The sequence below is a fragment of the Tiliqua scincoides genome, chromosome 2, assembly GCF_035046505.1.
Source record: "Tiliqua scincoides isolate rTilSci1 chromosome 2, rTilSci1.hap2, whole genome shotgun sequence".
NCBI classification, from domain to species: Eukaryota; Metazoa; Chordata; class Lepidosauria; order Squamata; family Scincidae; genus Tiliqua; species Tiliqua scincoides.
Genome location: NC_089822.1, coordinates 88,406,297 through 88,427,054, shown reverse-complemented (window position 1 = coordinate 88,427,054; position 20,758 = coordinate 88,406,297). Strand labels below are relative to the sequence as shown.

The 20,758-nt window shown below is 42.0% G+C and overlaps 1 protein-coding gene across 1 annotated transcript in view; it reads right to left on the bottom strand.

The window, feature by feature from the left end:
* Positions 1 to 12,644: 12,644 nt before the first annotated feature.
* Positions 12,645 to 20,758, bottom strand: part of UGCG (UDP-glucose ceramide glucosyltransferase) — a 51,125-nt gene continuing 43,011 nt past the window's right edge. The window contains exons 7-9 of the mRNA XM_066615122.1: positions 19,585 to 19,671; positions 17,078 to 17,267; positions 12,645 to 15,299 (exon numbers count right to left, since the gene is read on the bottom strand). Coding sequence (XP_066471219.1) covers positions 15,129 to 15,299; positions 17,078 to 17,267; positions 19,585 to 19,671 — 448 coding nt within the window. The 3' untranslated portion in view covers positions 12,645 to 15,128. The remainder of the gene's footprint in view (positions 15,300 to 17,077; positions 17,268 to 19,584; positions 19,672 to 20,758) is intronic.

Here is a 20,758-nt window from a genome sequence, read left to right as displayed (position 1 = left end):
GGAGGGTAGTGAAGCATTCCTTCCTGATGCAGCATTTAAAGTTTATGGCAACACTTAGACTTTGAACCCTGAATGAGGATGGGGTGCAGAGAGGAAAGCGGACGATCCAGTTCCTGCTCACTTTTAGTGAGTGCAGAGCAGATCAATGTGAGTCATGTCTGCAGCAGGCTGGAGGGAAATGGTAGACTTGGGGTGAATGGCAGCTTGAACCTGCTGCCCCCTTGGCCCCACCATCTGCTGTTAATACAAGCTGGTGTGACCCCAGGCATGGGAAGGAGTAGCATTTGGCATGCTCTTGGGCTGGCCCTGTCCAGAACACAGTTTGGAACACACAATCTCTTTTGAAAGATATTTAGAAAAAAATTCCAGCAACAGTTCCTAGCAAGCTGGGTGGTTTGCAAATGCAGAAGCAAAGAATCCAGTTCATCTATCTGGCATGCAGCAACCGTATTGTTGGCATCCTTCAGTCTCGGAAGACTATGGTATTGCGCTCTGAATGGTGGTTCTGGAACAGAGTGTCCTCTCCAGTGCGCGAAGCCTGGGTAAAGTAGATTTGGAGGACAGACTGTTTCCCAAGCAGCAAATCCCCCCTCTCCACATCGCTGGAATGGTCCAATGGAAAGGCAGAAGCCAATACGGTTGGTTCCAGCGGCGTCGCGGGAGTTGCCAGAACATGACTGTGTTCAGCCGTGAACTGCCTCAGGGACTCTGGCTCTGGATTTTGCCTCGAAGTTGACTCCTGAAGCCTTTTCCATACCTGGATGTAGCCACAAGGCAGTGGAGGTTTGGGATCAGAGTTTTCCTTCTCTCAGATAAGCTGCCTTCCCAGGCTAACAAGTCCCATCTACCCGGTGGCTGTTTAGTCGCCTCTTACGACAAGTACAGCAAACAAGATGCAGCAACCACAATCACTAATAAACCTGCTCTTACACTGTTGCTTGCAAATCACGACAGCCTTGGAGTGTCTAAGAGCCCAAGCCAAGAGCATGTCTACTCAGATGTAAGTGCTATGATAGTCAATGGGGGAAAGTATGAATAGGATTGCAACCTAAAGGCCCAATCCTATTGGGCCTGGCACCGGTGCTCCGCTGACACTGCTGGCGCAATTGTCTCAAAAAGTGTCGTAAGGCGCTTTCGCGTTGGAGGTACAGGCCAGCCCAGTGGCAGTCGGCATGGGGCCACGGTACTGAAGGATGAGGGGCAAGGACTCCTGGTGGTACATTTTACTGTTGGCTGGCCACAGGGGCTTCCAGGGCAGGGGGAAGGGAAGGGGTGGACGGAGGGAGGGGGAAGGGGAGTAGTGGGCCTGGGAGGGGGTCAGAGATGGCAGCAGGCTCTGCCGCCATATCCTGACCCCCCTCCCAGCCCCGGAGACATGACACGGGTCTCCTCAATTCTGCGTCTGCTCAATAGTGGGTGCAGATCTGAGGAGACCCATTGGGGCTACCTGGCTGCTACATGTGGTAAGACAGTGTAAGCTCCCTTACCCCATGGAGACCTAGTGCTGCTTCCCTGGCCTACAGGATGGTCACCATTTTGGTACTGCTACAGCACTGGGCCACTGGGGAAGCTTAGGACTGAACTGTTAGTGAGCAATTTGATTGTAGCTGTTAAGTGGAAAGTGTACTTTGCACATAGTACACATAGAATTACACATAGAACCTAGTACAAACCCGATGTTGTATTTGTCTTGCTAGTGACATTTGCTGGAGTGGTCTTGCTAACTTGTTCCATTTTTAAAAAAATTTGCATTTGGATTCATTAAAACATTTCTTTGCCAGAAGCTTCCTATTAGGTTGTTGATGTTTATAAAAGTCCTGGAAATTCCATAATGGCTCATTTTTTTGGAATCTTTCTCATCAGGCAAATGTGGTTTCTCCTGGGAATTATTGCAAATTATTCCTCCTGTGTACTCATTCATCCTGACTGGGTCGCTTCCTCATCTGAGAGCTTTGTTCTTCATATGTCTGATAAACCAGCAGGAAAAGTTAATGAAAGCAGAGTCCAAAGTAATGGAGTTTGCTTTGGGATTTATTGAAAAGCAGAATACTCAGCAAATCCACAGCAGAATATATCTGAATGAGATAAACACATCACCAATCTCAAGGCTAGAACTACATCAAGAACTATTTTATACCAGATTTAGCTGTGGGGGCTGTGATCCCACACCCCCAGGAAGCCTGGAAATGGTAGTTTAGCAAAAATGCTGAAAATTTTCTGAGATACTTGTCCTGCCTTACAAAACTACAGCTGCCCAGGTTCCCCCCTGGGGAGAGAGCATGATACTTAAATGTGTTTAAACTGTATAGTGTAGCTGTGCCCGATGACATTATTGTCACAAGATCAGTGAATGTGATAACTGAACTGACTCCTGTTCCTCCTTTAACTTTAGTTGCAGTCTTCTTTGAGAACAAGTTCTCTTTTGTTCTGAAACAGACAGGGAACAAAGTTATTCTCTTCTACTAGTGGCTAATGATTTCTAAATAATATGGTTTGGTTCACATGTTACACCAAACCCTTGAGGACTATGGGTGAAGCTTGGCAGAGTCTGACACAACCACTTGCCCTCCTAATTTATTTGGTAGAAGGTTTCTTAGACATCTTAGCCAGGTTTCTTAGACGTCTTCTACAGCCCCTTCAAACTTGCTCCATGCAGTTGTGTATGCACAAATAAAACTGCATGGAGAAAAGTTAGTGTGGGTCAGCGTTTACAGTGATCAGTCATTTCTGTGGTTACTACTTGCTGGACAAAAAAGGCACAAATGGCCAAATTAAGTATGTATCTTTCCCTGATCCTATAAATATGATGTCAAACTCTAAGTGCAAATGGGGAACTTTAATTTTAGAAGCCTATTTTAAGCCCCCTTGCTCTCAATCTCTCCCACATTTTTACATATTGTCTGCTTTAAGGTACTTAAGTTTCTCCATTTCTCTTTGCAACTTCATTGTTATCCCTTGCAATTATAGTGCTAACTAGCTAACAAAGCCAGGCATGGGAAATATCTGTGGAAAGTCTTTTATTGCCAGCTCATTGTACAACTGAAACTAATTTACTTACTTTCATTTTTGCCCATATAAAGACAAGAAATCAGAAATATTTTTAGAATTGTGACAGAAATGCTGATAGCTATTCATAAGATCTCTTCTTTAATTGATAATGGTTACAGAATTGCAGAAGTGAAATGCAGTTATGGGACAATTTTAGCAATAGTTTGTAGAAAGCTGGCGTTGAAAGCCAGTGTGGTTCAACAGCCAGTGTTTAAATAGGTAGTGAGTCTTCGTTGGTCTTGGGCATCACTGAACTTGTTCACATGATCCAACAAAACATGGTTTCTTGGATCATGAACACAGCATGCATGAGCTCTGAACCCACATGTTCCTTCCACTATCACCCCTTTACCTCCTCACATCTGACATGGAGCTGAGACAACAGAATCCTGGTTAATTAAACCACAGCTCCTTGAGTTGTCCAAACCCCGGAGCTTTGGTTAACTGTTATTTACAAACCAAGATATGAGACCAGGATTCAGTTTCTAGGTGTAGTATGTTAGACATTCCTTGTACCCATGGAATGTATTCCCTTGGCATTTACAAGAAAAGGAGAGTTATTATCAGAGAGTGGCTGTACTGCTATACTTTGCAATCTATGGCTCTGATAAAGGGTATCTTCTCCTTCACCACTCAAATAATAAGCTCTGGGAGCACAGATCATTTGTTGCAAAATAAAAAAAAATGCTCTGTATTCAGTCCCATCTCCCATAGGCACACCCAGAACTGACAGTGCTGATACTTGTTGGCATCCTTCGGTCTCGGAAGACTATGGTGTCACGCTCTGAATGGTGGTTCTGGAACAGAGTGTCCTCTCCAGTGCGCGAAACCTTGGTAAAGTAGGTATGGAGGAAAGGCTGTTACCCATGCAGCAAATGCCCCCTCTCCACGTTGCTGAAATGGTCCAATGGAAAGGCAGAGGCCAATACGGTTGGTTCCAGCGGCGTCGCAGGAGTTGCCAGAACGTGACTGTGTTCAGCCATGAACTGCCTCAGGGACTCTGGCTCCGGATTTTGCCTCGAGGTTGACTCCTGAAGCCTTTTCCATAACTGGATGTAGCCACAAGGCAGTGGAGGTTTGGGATCAGAGTTTTCCTTCTCTCAGATGAGCTGCCCTCCCAGTCTGACGAGTCCCATCTACCCGGTGGCTGTTTAGTCGCCTCTTACGACAAGTACAGCCAAACTGAGGGCCTATTCTTATCCCCAGCCCCCAGGGACAGTGCTGATAATGTCTTCGGAATTGCAGCCTAATTCTGGATGCAAGTGTCTCACCTAAGCACTTTTTTGCGCATTCAGGAGCAGATCCAGAAGGGTAAACTGTTTCCATACACAGATTCCTCTTGTTGCATCAGGATATAAAGAATATCTATCTATTACATGAGCTGAATGCACTTCCATTCACCCAGGAAGGGATTTTCACACATCCCTTTTCCTCTGCAGTTCTTGCATTTCTTGAAAATCTGTTCCTGATGGGCTGGAAGACTCCCCAGAGCAGGACGGCATGGAGGGCTGCGTAAAGAAGAAACAGAGAAAACTGTCCTTCTTGCACAGACTGTTCATAAAACACAGGACACAAACCTATATAGTATTTTGACTTTCACCTTGATGCTGTCATGCATGTGGTCAATGCAGATAAATTCTTTTTCTTCAGTATTTCTGTACTGCCTTTCTCACCAATTCTCACACTGAGTGAGAGTCTTACAGACCCAAGGAGGTTCACATAGATGTACGAGGTTATACTTAAATGTGTATAACTTGTATAACCCTATCCAACAATACTAGGCTGCATACAACTTGAGTGAGATCTGAGCTAGTCTGTGCTGCCTGTGATAGTCTCAAAAATTCCTTCCCCGGAACCCTGAGATACTTAATGCTGACCCCTCCAGTAATTCTCCCGCTGTTACCAGTCCCTAGCTTGCCAGGGCCTCACTCTCTGCAAGCTCTTGAGGAATTAGGGACACACCCTTCCTGTAACTAGTTTCATCGTCAGAACTTAGGGAAGGACTAAAGTAGACACAACACAGCACCTCAAACAAAACTGGGTTTATTTGCAAAAGACAGTTTTGTAGCAACCATTCAAATACTTCAGCACTGCAGACCAACAGTGAGAGTTTCAGCTAGCTGGCCAGATCTGATGCAGTTGATTGTGTTAATTGAGGAGGCCAGCTGATACTTCTTAAGTCTCCCTAGGCCCCAGCCTTCAGTGACGATCCAGGAAGCATAAGGAAGTCTCCCTAAATGACTCTGTTCTTGCTTGCAAGATGGTCAAGGTAGTGAACCTGAGGGGCTAGGCTGAGGTGAAAGTGTTAGGTGACCCATTCCCCCTCCGTTAGGCATTGGCCTATGCCCATCAGAGTGCCCACCTAAACATCTTGACCCCTGATCCATCAGTACTGATGGCTCTGGTAGTGTACAATGCTCCGCTATTGCCCTCAGAAATCTGCTGCCGGCACTGAAGCAGATTTACTTTTAACAGAGCAGACATAAATTTCATTCTATTTGTGCATTTTCCCATGCATGGTTCCCTGGTAAAGAACCAGGCTAGAGGTTTATTTTTCTCTTCACTTAGCATCACTTTAAGCATCTAGTGAGTTGCAGCTATGGCCCTGACAAGCATTGCTCATGTCCCAAGAGTTTATACGACAACATCTGGCCTGATGGATAAATTATTTTCAACGAAACTTCAATGGAGCCTCCTAAATTGCAGAGCAACATTAAGAACATAAGAACAGCCCCACTGGATCAGGCCATAGGCCCATCTAGTCCAGCTTCCTGTATCTCACAGCGGCCCACCAAATGTCCCAGGGAGCACACCAGATAACAAGAGACCTCATCCTGGTGCCCTCCCTTGCATCTGGCATTCTGACATAACCCATTTCTAAATTCAGGAGGTTGCGCATACACATCATGGCTTGTAACACGTAATGGATTTTTCCTCCAGAAACTTGTCCAATCGCCTTTTGAAGCCATCCAGGCCAGATACCATCACCACATCCTGCGGCAAAGAGTTCCACAGACTGACCACACGCTGAGTAAAGAAATATTTTCTTTTGTCTGTCCTAACCCTCCCAAGACTCAATTTTAGTGGATGTCCCCTGGTTCTGGTGTTATGTGAGAGTGTAAAGAGCATCTCTCTACCCACTTTATCCTTCCCATGCATAATTTTGTATGTCTCAATCATGTCCCCGCTCAGGTGTCTCTTTTTTAGGCTGAAGAGGCCCAAATGCCGTAGCCTTTCCTCATAAGGAAGGTGCTCCAGGCCAGTAATCATCTTAGTCGTTCTCTTTTGCATATTTTCCATTACCACTATGTCCTTTCTGAGATGTAACTGGACACAATACTCCAGAACTGGACACAATACTCCAGGTTGTACAACAGCATTTGTTGCATTTGTTGTACAACAGCATTATAATATTAGCCGTTTTGTTCTCAATACCTTTTCTAATGATCCCAAGCATAGAATTGGCCTTCTTCACTGCCGCCGCACATTGGGTCGACACTTTCATCGACCTGTCCACCACCACCCCAAGATCTCTCTCCTGATCTGTCACAGACAGCTCAGAACCCATCAGCCTATATGTGAAGTTTTGATTTTTTGCCCCAATATGCATGACTTTACACTTACTGACATTGAAACACATCTGCCATTTTGCTGCCCATTCTGCCAGTTTGGAGAGATCCTTCTGGAGCTCTTCACAATCACGTCTGGTCTTCACCACTCAAAAAAGTTTGGTGTCATCTGCAAACTTTGCCACCTCACTGCTCACCCGTCTCCAGGTCATTTATGAAGAGGTTGAAAAGCACCAGTCCCAGGACAGATCCTTGGGGCACACTTTTCACCGCTCTCCATTGTGAAAATTGCCCATTGACACCCACTCTCTGTTTCCTGGTCTTCAACCAGTTCTCAGTCCAGGAGAGGATCTGCCCTCTAATTCCCTGACTATGGAGTTTTTTCAGTAGCTTTTGGTGAGGGACCATGTTGAACGCCTTCTGAAAGTCCAGATATATAATGTCCACGGGTTCTCCCGCATCCACATGCCTGTTGACTTTTTCAAAGAATTCTAAAACATTTTATAAAAAGATGATTTCCCAGCGGACAAACTAGAAAGAACAAATAACACTTCTGCATACCTATAACATTCCTTAATTTGCCAGGAGCCGTCACTTTTCTGCCCCCAAGAAGCAGCTCCTGTTCCTGCACAAACAGTATTGAATTGCTGCAGCCATTCTAAGGCTTTGTCCGAAACGTCAGCTCGCAGAGAGAAACTGTAGCAGTGACTCCACAGCCAATGAACAGCTGGGCCTCCAAGGTGACAACACATTTTTCTAAGCAAAGCCATATTTCTGTTGCAGCTGCTAGCTCAGCTGCAGAAACAAGGAGGAGGGCAACACAGGACAGTGGGAAAAAGCTAACTGGCGAGAGAAGCAAAAAGAAAAACACAGTGGGAAAGTGGGCTGCTTGACAAGGTTAGTAAGAGTCTCTTCAGCCAGTTCTTTCAAATACAAAGGCTGGATCACACATGCATGTGCATCACATGGTGAAGTGGTGATGTGCAGGCTTAACTTGTGGAGTTTCCTCACCAACCTTGGTGATAGTCTATTGACAGATGTGCACACAGAGTCAAGAGATGAAAACGTATGTTGCAAGATTCTCCAGGGACCCAAGAAAAGCCAGAAAACCTGCAGATTTCTTGCGTAAGGCCTACCTGAAACCTTCATTGTTGCCAAACTAAGTCTTGTTTGTGTGGAATGATCCAAGTCCTGAGTTGTAAACCAGCATGTTAGAGTCACTAGGAAAAACAGATCTCCAAACATGACACTTGAACCATGGTCAGAGGTGTTCTGAAATTTACAACACTGGTTGCCACAGTGTATACATTGCAGAAGCAAAAGGAAGGCACAATTCTATTGACAAGGAATCAGCTTGGGCACACACCAATAAAGATGCTGCTCCAGGTACCTCAGTATTGCTCTGGCAACTTCTGACACTGAGTTCCAAAGCATGCTTGTTTGCAGGTAAGTCCAATACCACACAATTGTGTGGTATAACACTCTCACCTTCTTTGACATGAAAAGCAGCCTCAGGCAGTTCTGCATTAAGAATGGAATAGCAAGAGGTAGGGAGATAGTAAGCAACCATACATGCATATACACACTCCTTTCCCAATCTGCTGTTTTTCCACTCCAGATTGTCCTTACAGCTGCAACCTGGCAACCCTACCTACAGCAAGTTCATGAGCAAGCACAGTACTTATTTTTCTCCCAAGGACATCACTCTGTGTATACTAAGCTGACATAGGAAGCAGCCTGTCACACTCTCCATTCTGACCAGAGCTGCAGGTCACATCTCATACATAACTTTCCTCTCTCAGAGTAAATCGGATTCCTATGACTGTCTAATATCACCAGAGGACAATTGTCTTGACCAAAACCTAGCTCACCCTGGGTTGGTCCAGTGCCACTCACCTGACTGGGAGTGGGAAATCTGAACATCAGTTAACTTAAAACCAGCCTATGAGAGCTGGGAGGGGGGGCTAGACCCTATAAAATGGGGTAACAGGTAACTGCCTAGCTAGGTTGAGAGACCAGGCAGAACATGATGTGCAGGAAATGCAAGATGCCAACCAAGCCAAGATGCAGGCCATGAAGCTGTACAGCTAGGAGGGAGTTCTCCTAGGAATAGTATTTCCCTCTGGAATCAAGAGGATGCTGAATTTGCAAGTGGATGCTTTAACTGAAGGAAATCTAGTTGGACTCTACTTTGGAACTTTGCCCTTTGATCTCAAGTATAGAACTTAATTGTCTTCTTTTCCTTTGTTCCATTTTCAACCTCAATAAATCTCCTTTGATTTGATTAAAACCAACTTGCCTAGTATTTTAACCAGAAGAGCAATTGACCTCCAGTCTTTGAAGTTTTGCTCAGCCTAGCAAAATACCCAGAAAAGTTGTGTTTGTGTAGGGGTGGGGTGTGTGTGTGAGTGAGAAGGAGAGAGAAGCAAAGTCAGTCAAGATGCTCCCCACCCTTCTTCCTCCTCTGGGAATGGGACAGCTGGATGAAAGGATGGAAACATGGCCTTTATCCCAGTGGCGTAGCTAAGGCGGTGCAGGGGGTAGCAGTCGCACTGGGCAACAAGCTTTAGGGGGGCAACAAGCTGAGCTTGACACCAGTGGGCAAAATTGTGAAAAAATTGGTATGTACGAATAATACCATCATGTTATACATAATTGGAAATGTAATTTAAAGCAGAATGCACTGAAACAAACCCTATTTGAATATCTGTATTCTATCAAAAGTTATGGCCAATTAACCAGAAAACAAAAACGCAACTGCCTTATGGGACAAAAAGTGGATTTCTTTAACTCAAAACTGACCCATGAGACTGATTGTTCTGAGAGCCAATGAGATGTTATGATGCAGCATGGAACCACTAAGGCGTTAATATGAGTCAGCTCTCATTTCCCTGTATCATAACACAGCTACTCCTGCTAACTGGTAAAGAACCACTTTTTCAAGTGGTGCTCCTCTTATATTTAGCAGTGGGAGAATAACCATCCCTCTTCACACCAACACAGTGTCTCTAACCAATAAGGGGCACACTTTCTATTTATTTACTTAATTTGATTTTGTCATGGAGTGGGCTACAGAATCTTCTTTGATTCCAGGTAGCATATAGATGTTTTAGCTATGCCACTGGCTGGGGAGAGGTGGCAGATCAAGTGAGTGGTGAACTGCTGAGGGGAGAGGCAGGTTTCCCTCCCAATCTGCACTTTTTAAAAAGCTCAGGTGTGATGTCACTTCCGGTTGTGACATCACTTCCGGGGCATCATTTTGAGCTTTGCATTGGGCTACATGTTCATTAGCTACGCCACTGCTTTATCCTGTGTTTCTGGTGGCAGTGAAATCTACCCTCATGTACAGTCTGGACATGACTGTATGTGTAGTTTTGACATTATCAGGTGGGGATAAGCACCAGATTTCCTAGAGGGGGTCATGATTCTTCTCAGTGCTACACTGCAGATTACCACAGCAAGACTAAACTTTTTTTTAGCACTACAACTTCTATTTAATAACTTATAGATCCATGAACTGCACATTCTTCTTCAAAGCAGTGGTCTACAGGGAAACATGAAATAAAATTCAGTACTGCTACATGCTGTTGGTAATCTGAAGAAGGTTGAAGCTCTTTAGAATAAGGAAAGCAAGTGGCTGTAGCAGCCGTTGCAATTAAAAGGCTAACACAGAAATCCTATACAGGTGGGACCTTGGTATCCATTGATTTGACCCACCATTGATACAGAGGTCCACTTTTAAATGCCTTTGTAATAAAGAAAAAAGGGCCAAAATCCAATTTCCTACCTTTGCACTGTTAAATTATAATTTCATTCCATTAGATTCAATTATTCACCCCATCTAGTAACTGAATGCAGTATAGTGTCTATACCAGGGGTGCCCAAACCCCGGCCCGGGGGCCACTTGCGGCCCTCAAGGCCTCTCTATGTGGCCCTCAGGGAGCCCCCAGTCTTCAATGAGCCTCTGGCCCTCTGGAGATTTGTTGGAGCCCACACTGGCCCGATGCAACTGCTCTCAGCGTGAGGGCAACTGTTTGGCCTCTCGAGTGAGCTGTGGGATGAGGGCTCCCTCCACTGCTTGCTGTTTCATGTCTGTGATGCAGTAGCAGCAGGGAAGGAAAGGCCAGCCTTGCTTTGTGCAAGGCCTTTTATAGGCCTTGAACTACTGCAAGACCTTCATTCATTCTTATAAGTTCATCTTTAATATATTCATTTATGTACATTTATTCAAATTTGAAATGTAAATTAATTCGGCCCCCGACATGGTATCAGAGAGATGATGTGGCCCTCCTGCTAAAAACTTTGGACACCCCTGGTCTATACCAATGCATTCTAGGGTGACAATAGAGGAATAAGAAACCTGGAAGTGAGTCTTTAAAGCTATCTTTCCACTAATTTAGTATCCACCAATTTTTTTAATCCACTGGGGTTCCACAACCAAACCCCCATGGATAATGAGGAATGACCTGTACATGCTTTGCTGGAAGTAAACCCCACTGAACACAATGGGATTTCTGGGTTGGCATGCATACACTTGTGTTGTTAGTTTTTAGAGACAGATTTCCTCTGCTGCTTTCTTGTTCCTTCACCTCTCCCCACCTGTTTTCCATATAGAACCTGTCCAAGGTCCCATGTAAATCATACTGCCAAGAAAAAATTGGTGCTGCATGGTTCCATGTTTCCCCATTAAGTCAGAACTGGTACAGAATAATTTTGCTGCCATCCAGCAATCAGCCAGACCACCTTGATGCTGTTACTTGGTGATACTCCAACCTCAGCAAACCACAACTGGCTATTCTAAGAAAAGAGGAGCTTAAATTGGAATTAGCAGGCTCCTTGTCAACAGCAAACCCTACAAGCAGCTACCAAAGTTACCCAGCTAATGGGTCAGCACAATCCTATGCACACTTTCTACTCAGAAGCAAGTCCCCACTGAGTTCAATGTGATTGAACAGACAGATTACATGGACCTGCAAAATTGAATATCAGAAATTTTTCCAAAGTTTATGGTGCTTTTTGGGGTGCTGATTCAAAAAAATCAGCCATGGCATGGGCTTCCTAATGAGGAAGCTGCTTGAAACATTGCTAACAAGGCTATGCCGTATCTCCGAAACTAGATGTGATAGGGTAAGACTGCTGCTATTTTTGTAATCAGCACCCCAAATATATCCAGGAATAGGTCTGACTTTTAAAACAGAAAAATGTGTGTTGGCCTGTGTTATCTATTACTGTAGTTCAAAATGGTCTCATCTTATTTTCTACTATAGTTCAAAAATGTACGTGCATTTTAAAGCACTTTCAGCAGCACCATCCAAGAAAAGATTCTCAGAGAAAAGGTCATGAGCAATGACAAGCAACTCCAAAAATCATTTTCAGCCATGGCAGTCTTTACCCTATAAACAAGGGGCATGCCTAGCAATTAATTAGCATGTGATGCATGATCCCAATGGTTGGTCAAGCAATGGCAGTCAAGCAATGGTTAGTAAGTAACTCTTCCTTTGTGCTATGCTATAAGCATTATTGTATACAAGCAATTTACAGATATGACCATGAGAAAACATCCAATATCAATTCCAATATGTAAAGGCGCATATTTAATAACTGAAGGTTATCACTGAAGGTTTGCCTTCAAATATTGGAATGAACCCACCAGACATGGCATAATGAATTAGTGTCACACAACATGTTTATGTACTATGTGTACAGGTCTATCCACTCTGCCACTGAAATAGAAAACTACTGTTTTCAGCAAAAAGGCTCAAGGTACTTGTTGGAAAATACTTATGAACCTCCAACTTATTGAGGTTCTTCAGTGAGTTTCTTACAGGTGACTGCCTAATATATGCATATATAAAAAGTGTAGTTGGACCAGAAAATGCAATTGTCTGGCATGCAATTTTTACAGCTGTAAGAACAATGCAACTGGCAGGCTTAAGTTTTCATTTCTAGTGAGACAGACATATTGCATATGAGAAAGATTTAAAGAATACCATGTGGAGAGAAAGGCAATAACAAACTTTCTCAAAATTTGATTGTATTCAAAATTTATTTTTAAACAAAAACAAGACAATGATTTTAAATAAACATGGTATACATGACATTTTGATACAGTTTTAAATTAGCCATTTTGAACCTTTGCTCTGTTCCATCACAGTGCCCTCCTACAATATTTTATTCCATTTCATAATCAACCTAGATTTCTTATACAAGAAATCAAGTTGCTTGCTTAAGTGAAGCATCAGTTTCCTTTATTGATAAAGGTTTCACTAATGCACAAAAAAATACTGAAGCAATTCTTCATAGCCACAACATATTTAAAAAACCACACACACACACACACACACACACACACACACACACACACACACACTGAAGTCTGTCCAGCCTTTTTGGTTTTTCTGTTACACTGCCCACATGGTGATCAGTATCAAGCCTAACCAGTTAATCTTCACTTTAGCAGTGCAATGGATGGCATCAACCAAACTTCACAGAGCAAATAAAAATACAAACATTAGAAGCAAAATTAAGCTAGATAACAGTGATGACAACAATGAAGATGACACAAAATAACTTGAGCGGATCATAACCAGACTGGTTTGCAGTATGCAATTTTCCTCAGGAGGCCATTTCCTGATTCACATATAAAGAATGGAACACGCATTAAAAGCCTTTGCTCATGGAGAAAGATGCCCTTCAAAACAAATTCTGTCATGTCATAAGGCAACAAAAAAGGATGTGGGATGAAGGATTTTGGTTTGGGGTAATCTTCAATAGGATATGTCTGCACGCACACAACTACATTATACTGTATGTGTATACCAGACAATTAATGGAGTGGCTCAGTAAATCTGAAAAAAAATGTCCTTTTCTATAAATAGTCATAGTTATTGCTAATATGCTACACATTATGCTCTCAATCACAGAAGGGTTATAACTAAGGATTTAAAGCTTCCATAATGGCAATGCACTTAGCAACAGACCTTTACTGTGATATCATGCCATGCCCATTTGGAAGAAAAAGCAGCATAAATACAATTATTAAAAAAAACAGAAGGCTTATGCAGTGCCCTTCTCAATTTTGCTTTGCAACCAGAATCTGCTTTAAACAAGTCCAGTTCACCATGTTAAAAGCAATCTCATGGAAGGGGGGGGGGGTGTTGCAGAAAATAGGAAAAAAAGAGACAGCATGCATTTACAACTTCATTATAATCTGGTCTTTTAGCCATTGCAACTTGTATACAAAACCCAATTGAAAGACCAGATTACCTGAAGGAAAAAAGCCAAGAGTAAACCTAGTTGGATAGTTAAATCTTACAATTTAATATCAGTAACAGCAAATTCACCTTGTCTTTTAATATATTAACAAGCATCTATTGCAATTTTTTACATAAGGATGACTAGAGTAGAAAGAAAGAAACCTAAGCCCACTTAAGAAAATATTAAATACCTGCATCATGAAATTACATTCTTAAGAGACAGAGTGTAAGAAAATAGCTCGTGTGTGAAATGTTTCTGAAATACATTCCCCCTCCCTTGTAACTATCAAACATTCACTTGCACGGAAACAAAAACTCCACTTTAAAAAAAGTCAAGATGGAAATGCAGGTGATTAACTAGGCTAATTACAGCACAGTGATTAAAAATGGTTCCAGACAGAGCCAATTAGAGTTGGCCAAAAGATGCCCTCCAGGCATAGCTCATAGCTTAATTCCTCCCATCAGCCACATCAGACTCGGTCCAGTTTTGACTGGCATCTGTGAGGTCAAAAATTGCTTGTGTGTACATCCACACCCACATATGTTTTACACACACACACACACACACACACACACACACACACAGAGAGAGAGAGAGAGAGAGAGAGAGAGAGAGAGTCCATCGTTTGCTTTTTGTGGAGGTAAGGCCTAGTTCATTTACGTTTGCTCTGCAACGACTACAAGAGGTAGGCATAGATCATCTAAAAAGTTTCTCTGCTTGTGCCCCAACACGTTTCCAAAGCAAACTGCAGGTCTATAAAATTTGTTATTGTTTCAACAGATGCCATCAAATGACCTAATACCATTTTAGACAAATTCATCTCTCTGCTCTGTTTTCTTTGGAAACAAACTCCCATTTGTTTCCAAAGGACCTGTTCAGAAGCTGTTCCCAATGTATTAGGACCATTGATTTGCAATTCACTGGACACATATGACAAGCAGAGAGATTTTTACTTTACTGAAGAAACTGTCCTTAGAGTTTGCTGCAGAACTTTCCTAGAAAAGTGAATCTTGAAACTAATTTTCTCAATTTGATTTTGTACACAAAAAAACAAGGTACCATTTGGCCAAGACTACAGATGTACTTTTTTCCACAGATGCAAGTGCCATGCAAAATAAATTAAAGAACAGATATGAAAACATACAAGTAATAAAACTATTGAAGGTAGATCTTTTAAAAGCATTTATATAAACATAATACTTTTTCTCCTTTTTTTTGTTTCTTTTCTTGAAATACACAGTCACAAAGCTGTGGCTATACATCCAGGATCTCCTCTGCAGTGCCTCCACAGCGTAACCTGTAGCGTCCTGTCCTCCAGCTAATAGTAGGATCCCACAAAGCTGAGAGGAAAATGTATATTGTCATAGACTCTCTGATGAACCACGCTACTGCATAGTCAAGCTTCGAAAAACACAGAGCACCGCCCTGGGGAATTTACAAACAGATGCTTATGTTAAATGAGAAAGCCAATGACTAAATTAAAGGTATAATTTAATGAACACATTCTGAATCTAAAAGGAACACTACTAAAACTTATGCAACTGATTGTTTTCCGTTACCTTTTAGCTACACAAAACAATGTTGCCAACATGTCGCCAGAACTGTCAGCAGCATTTGAGAAACATTGCTTTTAAACCTAAGTCAACTGGAATCTTTCCAAAGTTATACATGGGAATTTTAACAAAAGGACATAATTACAACTTTTATTGCATATGTTAGTCCAAGGTCTTAGGCAGAGGTCTTTCCTGGTCTTATTACCAGAAATTATTTCAAACTAGGAACGAGGGGTTGAAGCTGGGAACTTTTGTTTCCAAAGCAAGCAGTCTACCACTATGCTATCCGCCCCTCCCAGCATCTAATTCTTCCATTATTATTTGAAAAGTGGAGATGACAAGGGCTTGGTTCCAATGTTAATTTTTTTAAATTGAGAGATAAGGAGATGGACAGCAATTGGGCACAAACCTTTGTCATGTAAGAAAAATATACAACTGCAAACCTTTCTAAAGTTGACCCACCTATTCCCCCCCCCCATTATCTTACATGTCTGTCTTAAAAGTCTACAAAGAAATGTCCTGAAAAGATGTCACAGTTACCCCCAACAAGAGAGGGTAAACATGCATATGCATTCTGGGAAGACTAATTGTACAATCCCTTAAATGGACCAAGTTATAAGCTTTATAGAATTAGAAATAATTTCTGAAATAAAACTATTGTTAACTTTCAAGCAAAGCCGAAAGGGTTTGACTGTATCAGCAGGTTGCAGCCTGCCCCTGAATTATATGCTAGAAAAAAGAATTAATAAATATAGGTATAGAAGTCCAGGCAGCCAATCAGTTAATCCAATAAAGTTGTTAGTTGCATCTCTCCATCTATCACAACACATCAGCATTAAATTTAAAATTTATGTCATAGACTGTGTTGCTGCACTATGCTATGTAAAACCTGATAAGTAAATACAGCACATAAGAAAAACACTATATACAGCTATTTACAATCTTGATTGTCTGGTCACCGCATCTCAAAAAAGACATAGTGGAAATGGAAAAGGTGCAAAAGAGAGCGACTAAGTTGATTATGGGGCTGGGGCACCTTCCTTATGAGGAAAGGCCACGGCGTTTGGGCCTCTTCAGCCTAGAAAAGAGACTCCTGAGGGGGGAAATGATTGAGACATACAAAATTATGCAGGGGATGGACAGAGTGGATAGGGAGATGCTCTTTACACTCTCACATAATTCCAGAACCAGGGAACATCCACTAAAATTGAGTGTTGGGCGGGTTAGGACAGACAAAAGAAAATATTTCTTTACTCAGCATGTGGTCAGTCTGTGGAACTCCTTGCCACAGGATGTGGTGATGACGTCTAGCCTAGACACCTTTAAAAGGGGATTGGACAAGTTTCTGAAGGAAAAATCCATTATGGGGTACAAGCTATGATGTGTATGCGCAACCTCCTGATTTTAGAAATGGGTTATGTCAGAATGCCAGATGCAAGGGAGGGCACCAGGATGAGGTCTCTTGTTATCTGGTGTGCTCCCTGGGGCATTTGGTGGGCCGCTGTGAGATACAGGAAGCTGGACTAGATGGGCCTATGGCCTGATCCAGTGGGGCTGTTCTTATGTTCTTATGATTAAGTAAGGAAAATAAAAACTGATATAGCACTTTAAAAAATCTAAGAATATGAGACACTGATCAATGCAACCTACCTGGATACCTCTGAGTTGAATGTAGTCAAATATAAACCATGCCAAACAGTGACACATAAAAAACACCATTATATCCCATTTGAAGACATGGTGCACTGCCCATCCTATAATTAAACTTGCAACAAAGCACTCTGCAATTGGCTCACATATGATTGTTGCTGGAAGCATGTTGATTCGTAGCTTGGCCCATCTAGAATAAAAAGAAAAACTTATCTGAAGCCAGACAAAATTTCTGAGGCTATATCATTAATTCCTGTATTATTATTATTAGACTGAAATTATTCAGTAGACAGAATGTAAAAGTAAGACAGATTTCACAATCTCTGCTGTATTTTGCTCAGTCCGCAGGTAGGAACACAGTTGCCCCAAACTTGCAAGCACTCAGTTTCTTTATGAAGTAATATTATAGTTCTCTATGAAAACATTTATATACGGTAATAGATATAATTTTGCATAACCTTCATAGTTCCCTTGTTTATCTTTACAACTCTGAAACTTGATCCCCTTCTGCTCTTAATTCATTGTTTATTCCTTGATGATAAAGTCTTGGTTAAATGTTATATGTTTATACAGGTGAATTAGTTATTAGCATTTTACTTTTAGGGTCAATCAAAGAAACCAAAACTTTTTGAGAATTCAGGGCAAGACAAATGTACTGTTTTGATGTACTCATGTACTACAAATGTACAAATGTACAAATGTACTCATGAACTACTGTAAGAAGGTGTAAAGGCCAATAGCACATCAGCTGAAAAACCACCAAGTCTAGAAAAAAATTTAATTGAAGTGTAAAAGCTCCAACTCTTGGAGATTTATCTGAATACACTCAATTGTTCAAGGTTCTATAGGAAATCTTTTAATGGCAGAGAGTTCTGTCCAGTCTTATCTATTCATTTATTGAGAAGACTTTTTCATAGTTTAAGGATCCAATCCTTAAATTAAATCCTGATAAGACAGAGGTTCTCCTGGTTCGAAAGTCCCCGACTCAGGTATTGGACTATCAGCCTGCTCCAAATGGGGTTGCACTCTCTCTGAAGGAGCAGGTCCACAGCTTGGGGGAAATCTCCTGAATCCACAGTTGCTTCTGGTGTCCCAAGTGGCAGCTGTGCCTAGGGGAACTTTTGCTCAGTTTCAGCTGATTCACCAGCTGCGAACATACCTGGGTTGCTCAGAATGGGCCACAGTGACCCATGCCCTAGTAACAACATCTAGATTAGATTACTGTAACATGCTCTATGTGGGGCTGCCTCTGAAGACAGTTTGGAAACTGCAACTAGCGCAGAACGCAGATGCCCATGTGGTTGCTGGGGCAAGTTGGTTCGACTCAGTCGGGTCACTGCTTTGGTGGCTACACCGGCTGCCGGTGCATTTCCGGGCTGAACTCAAAGTGCTAATTTTGACTTTTAAAGCCCTATACAGTTTGGGACCAGGGTATATGAGAGACCGCCTTTGTCCATATAATCCTACCTGTCTTCTTAGGTCATCTGAAGGGGCTCTTCCAGGAGAGGCAAGGAGGGTGGCAGCTAGGAATAGGGCCTTCCTGGTGGTGGCGCCCCATTTATGGAATTCCCTTCCCCTGGGAACGGCTCCCTCTCTGGAGACTTTTTGGTGGAGCCTCAAGACCTTCTTATTTATGAAGGATTTTAACTGACACTGAGGGCTGGTACTTTTAAATTATTTTTAATTGTCATGATCCTGGGGGTGTTTTAATTGCTTTAATATTGTATTGATTTTATTGTTAGCCAGTTTGAGTCCCCTTTGGTGCAGGAGAAAGGCAGGGTAAAAATACTATAAATAAATAAATCCATGGTTGAAAGGTGCCTGTGGAGCTACTTATGAATGTAGGTGTTGTGTGTGTGCATGCAAGTGATATTTTTGGAGTAGTAAAGGTTCTACTTGATTGTTTATTATTTCCCTGTCTATATAAATACAAAATCTAAATGCCTTTTTCTTAGTTTGTGAGGAAATCAATGTGATGGGCAACTTTAATAATACTCTCAAAGCAGAGAAAAATACTTTAGATTAAAATCTATCAAGAGTAGATGGAATTGAAATCAAGAAGCACTGGGAGAATATGAAACTAGTTAAATGAAACCATGAAAACCTAGTTAAAAATTAATTAGTAGTTGATTGCTATCAACTGATTTTCCAATCAGAATAGATGTGCTGGCTTATGATTAGTGGCTATAGTAATTTCTTATTCTAACTTTAGTGAACAATTTTTGTATGACACTGTTGCAAAAAGGAGGAGAAAATACTATTGTTTCCCAATCAAGAATACCAAAATCAGTATAAGAACAACCATGCTGTCTTATTTACATGACGTATGTAAATAAAATTAAAGGGAGTCTAGTGTTAATGCATCAGCTTTTCAGACATTCATTTCATGCCAGTTCCTCTAGTAAAGCAGGATGAAATGCTAGCCCAGCCAGTATTTCTAGGGGATGAAACTCCCACAATCCAGAACTAAATAGAATAGCAAATGATTCAGAAATTATAATTTTTACCTGGTCATTCTGGATTGAAACTGAGAAATAGAATAGGAGCCAGAATTCTGCATTGCAACTCGTGTAGCCATAGCAAATTTCCAGCCTCTGAAAATGAATACATATTGTTAATTACCAAAATGAATAGGCTACAGTTCTTCTCAAATATGTTGACTAGCCATTTTGTTTTTGCACACATAAATGTGATATCTAGCGAATTGATCTTGCCTCTTAATAAGTTTATCTATCAAAATACCTATTCGTGCTTCTGAATAGGATGTTGCTACCATAAGAGCCTTACACGATCAGGAAGACATCTTTTGCAGAGGGCAGTATCATTTGGGGAAGTTTCTCTGTGTCTGTAGTACTGAGATTGGCATGCACTTAGTGACTGGTCAAGCAAACCTGTTCATCTCGGTCAACGCGGTGGGATGGAGTGACCAAGCATGTTCTACCCCTCCAATCAGTTAACTTGTTGATGTCTTTTTGATTACTACCATATTTATTTAATTCCCTTTCTGTTCAGACTTTCTTTCATGCTCCAAAATCAACTAAGGGAGGCTTTCTGCATGTCACACCAGTGGCAGAGATGTATTTGAGAGGACATGTAACCAAGTCTTCTCTGCAGTGACACCAACTCACTGAAACTCCCTGCCTCTGAATGCAAGACTAGCTCCATCACATAGACTATTCAGGTGGTGGGTGAGCCATTTCTGCCCAACGTTACAGATACGTAGCAGGGACTAAACATGTTCACCTGTGGGTTGGGCAAAAATGGGTTAAAGATATTTTCTTCAGCCCAGCTGGATCAGGTCATAGGCCCATCTAGTCCAGCTTCCTGTATCTCACAGTGGCCCACCAAATGCCCCAGGGAGCACATAAGACAACAAGAGACCTGCAGCCTGGTGCCCACCCTTGCATCTGACATAGCCCATTTCTAAAATCAGGAGGTTGCACATACACATCATGGCTTGTAACCTGTAATGGATTTTTCCTCTAGAAGTTTGTCCAATCCCCTTTTAAAGGCATCTAGGCCAGATGCCATCACCACATCCTGTGGCAGAGAGGTCCACAGAGCAACCACACGCTGAGTAAAGAAATATTTTCTTTTGTCTGTTCTAACTCTCCCAACACTCAATTTTAGTGGATGTCCCCTGGTTCTGGTGTTATGTGAGAGTGTAAAGAGCATCTCTCT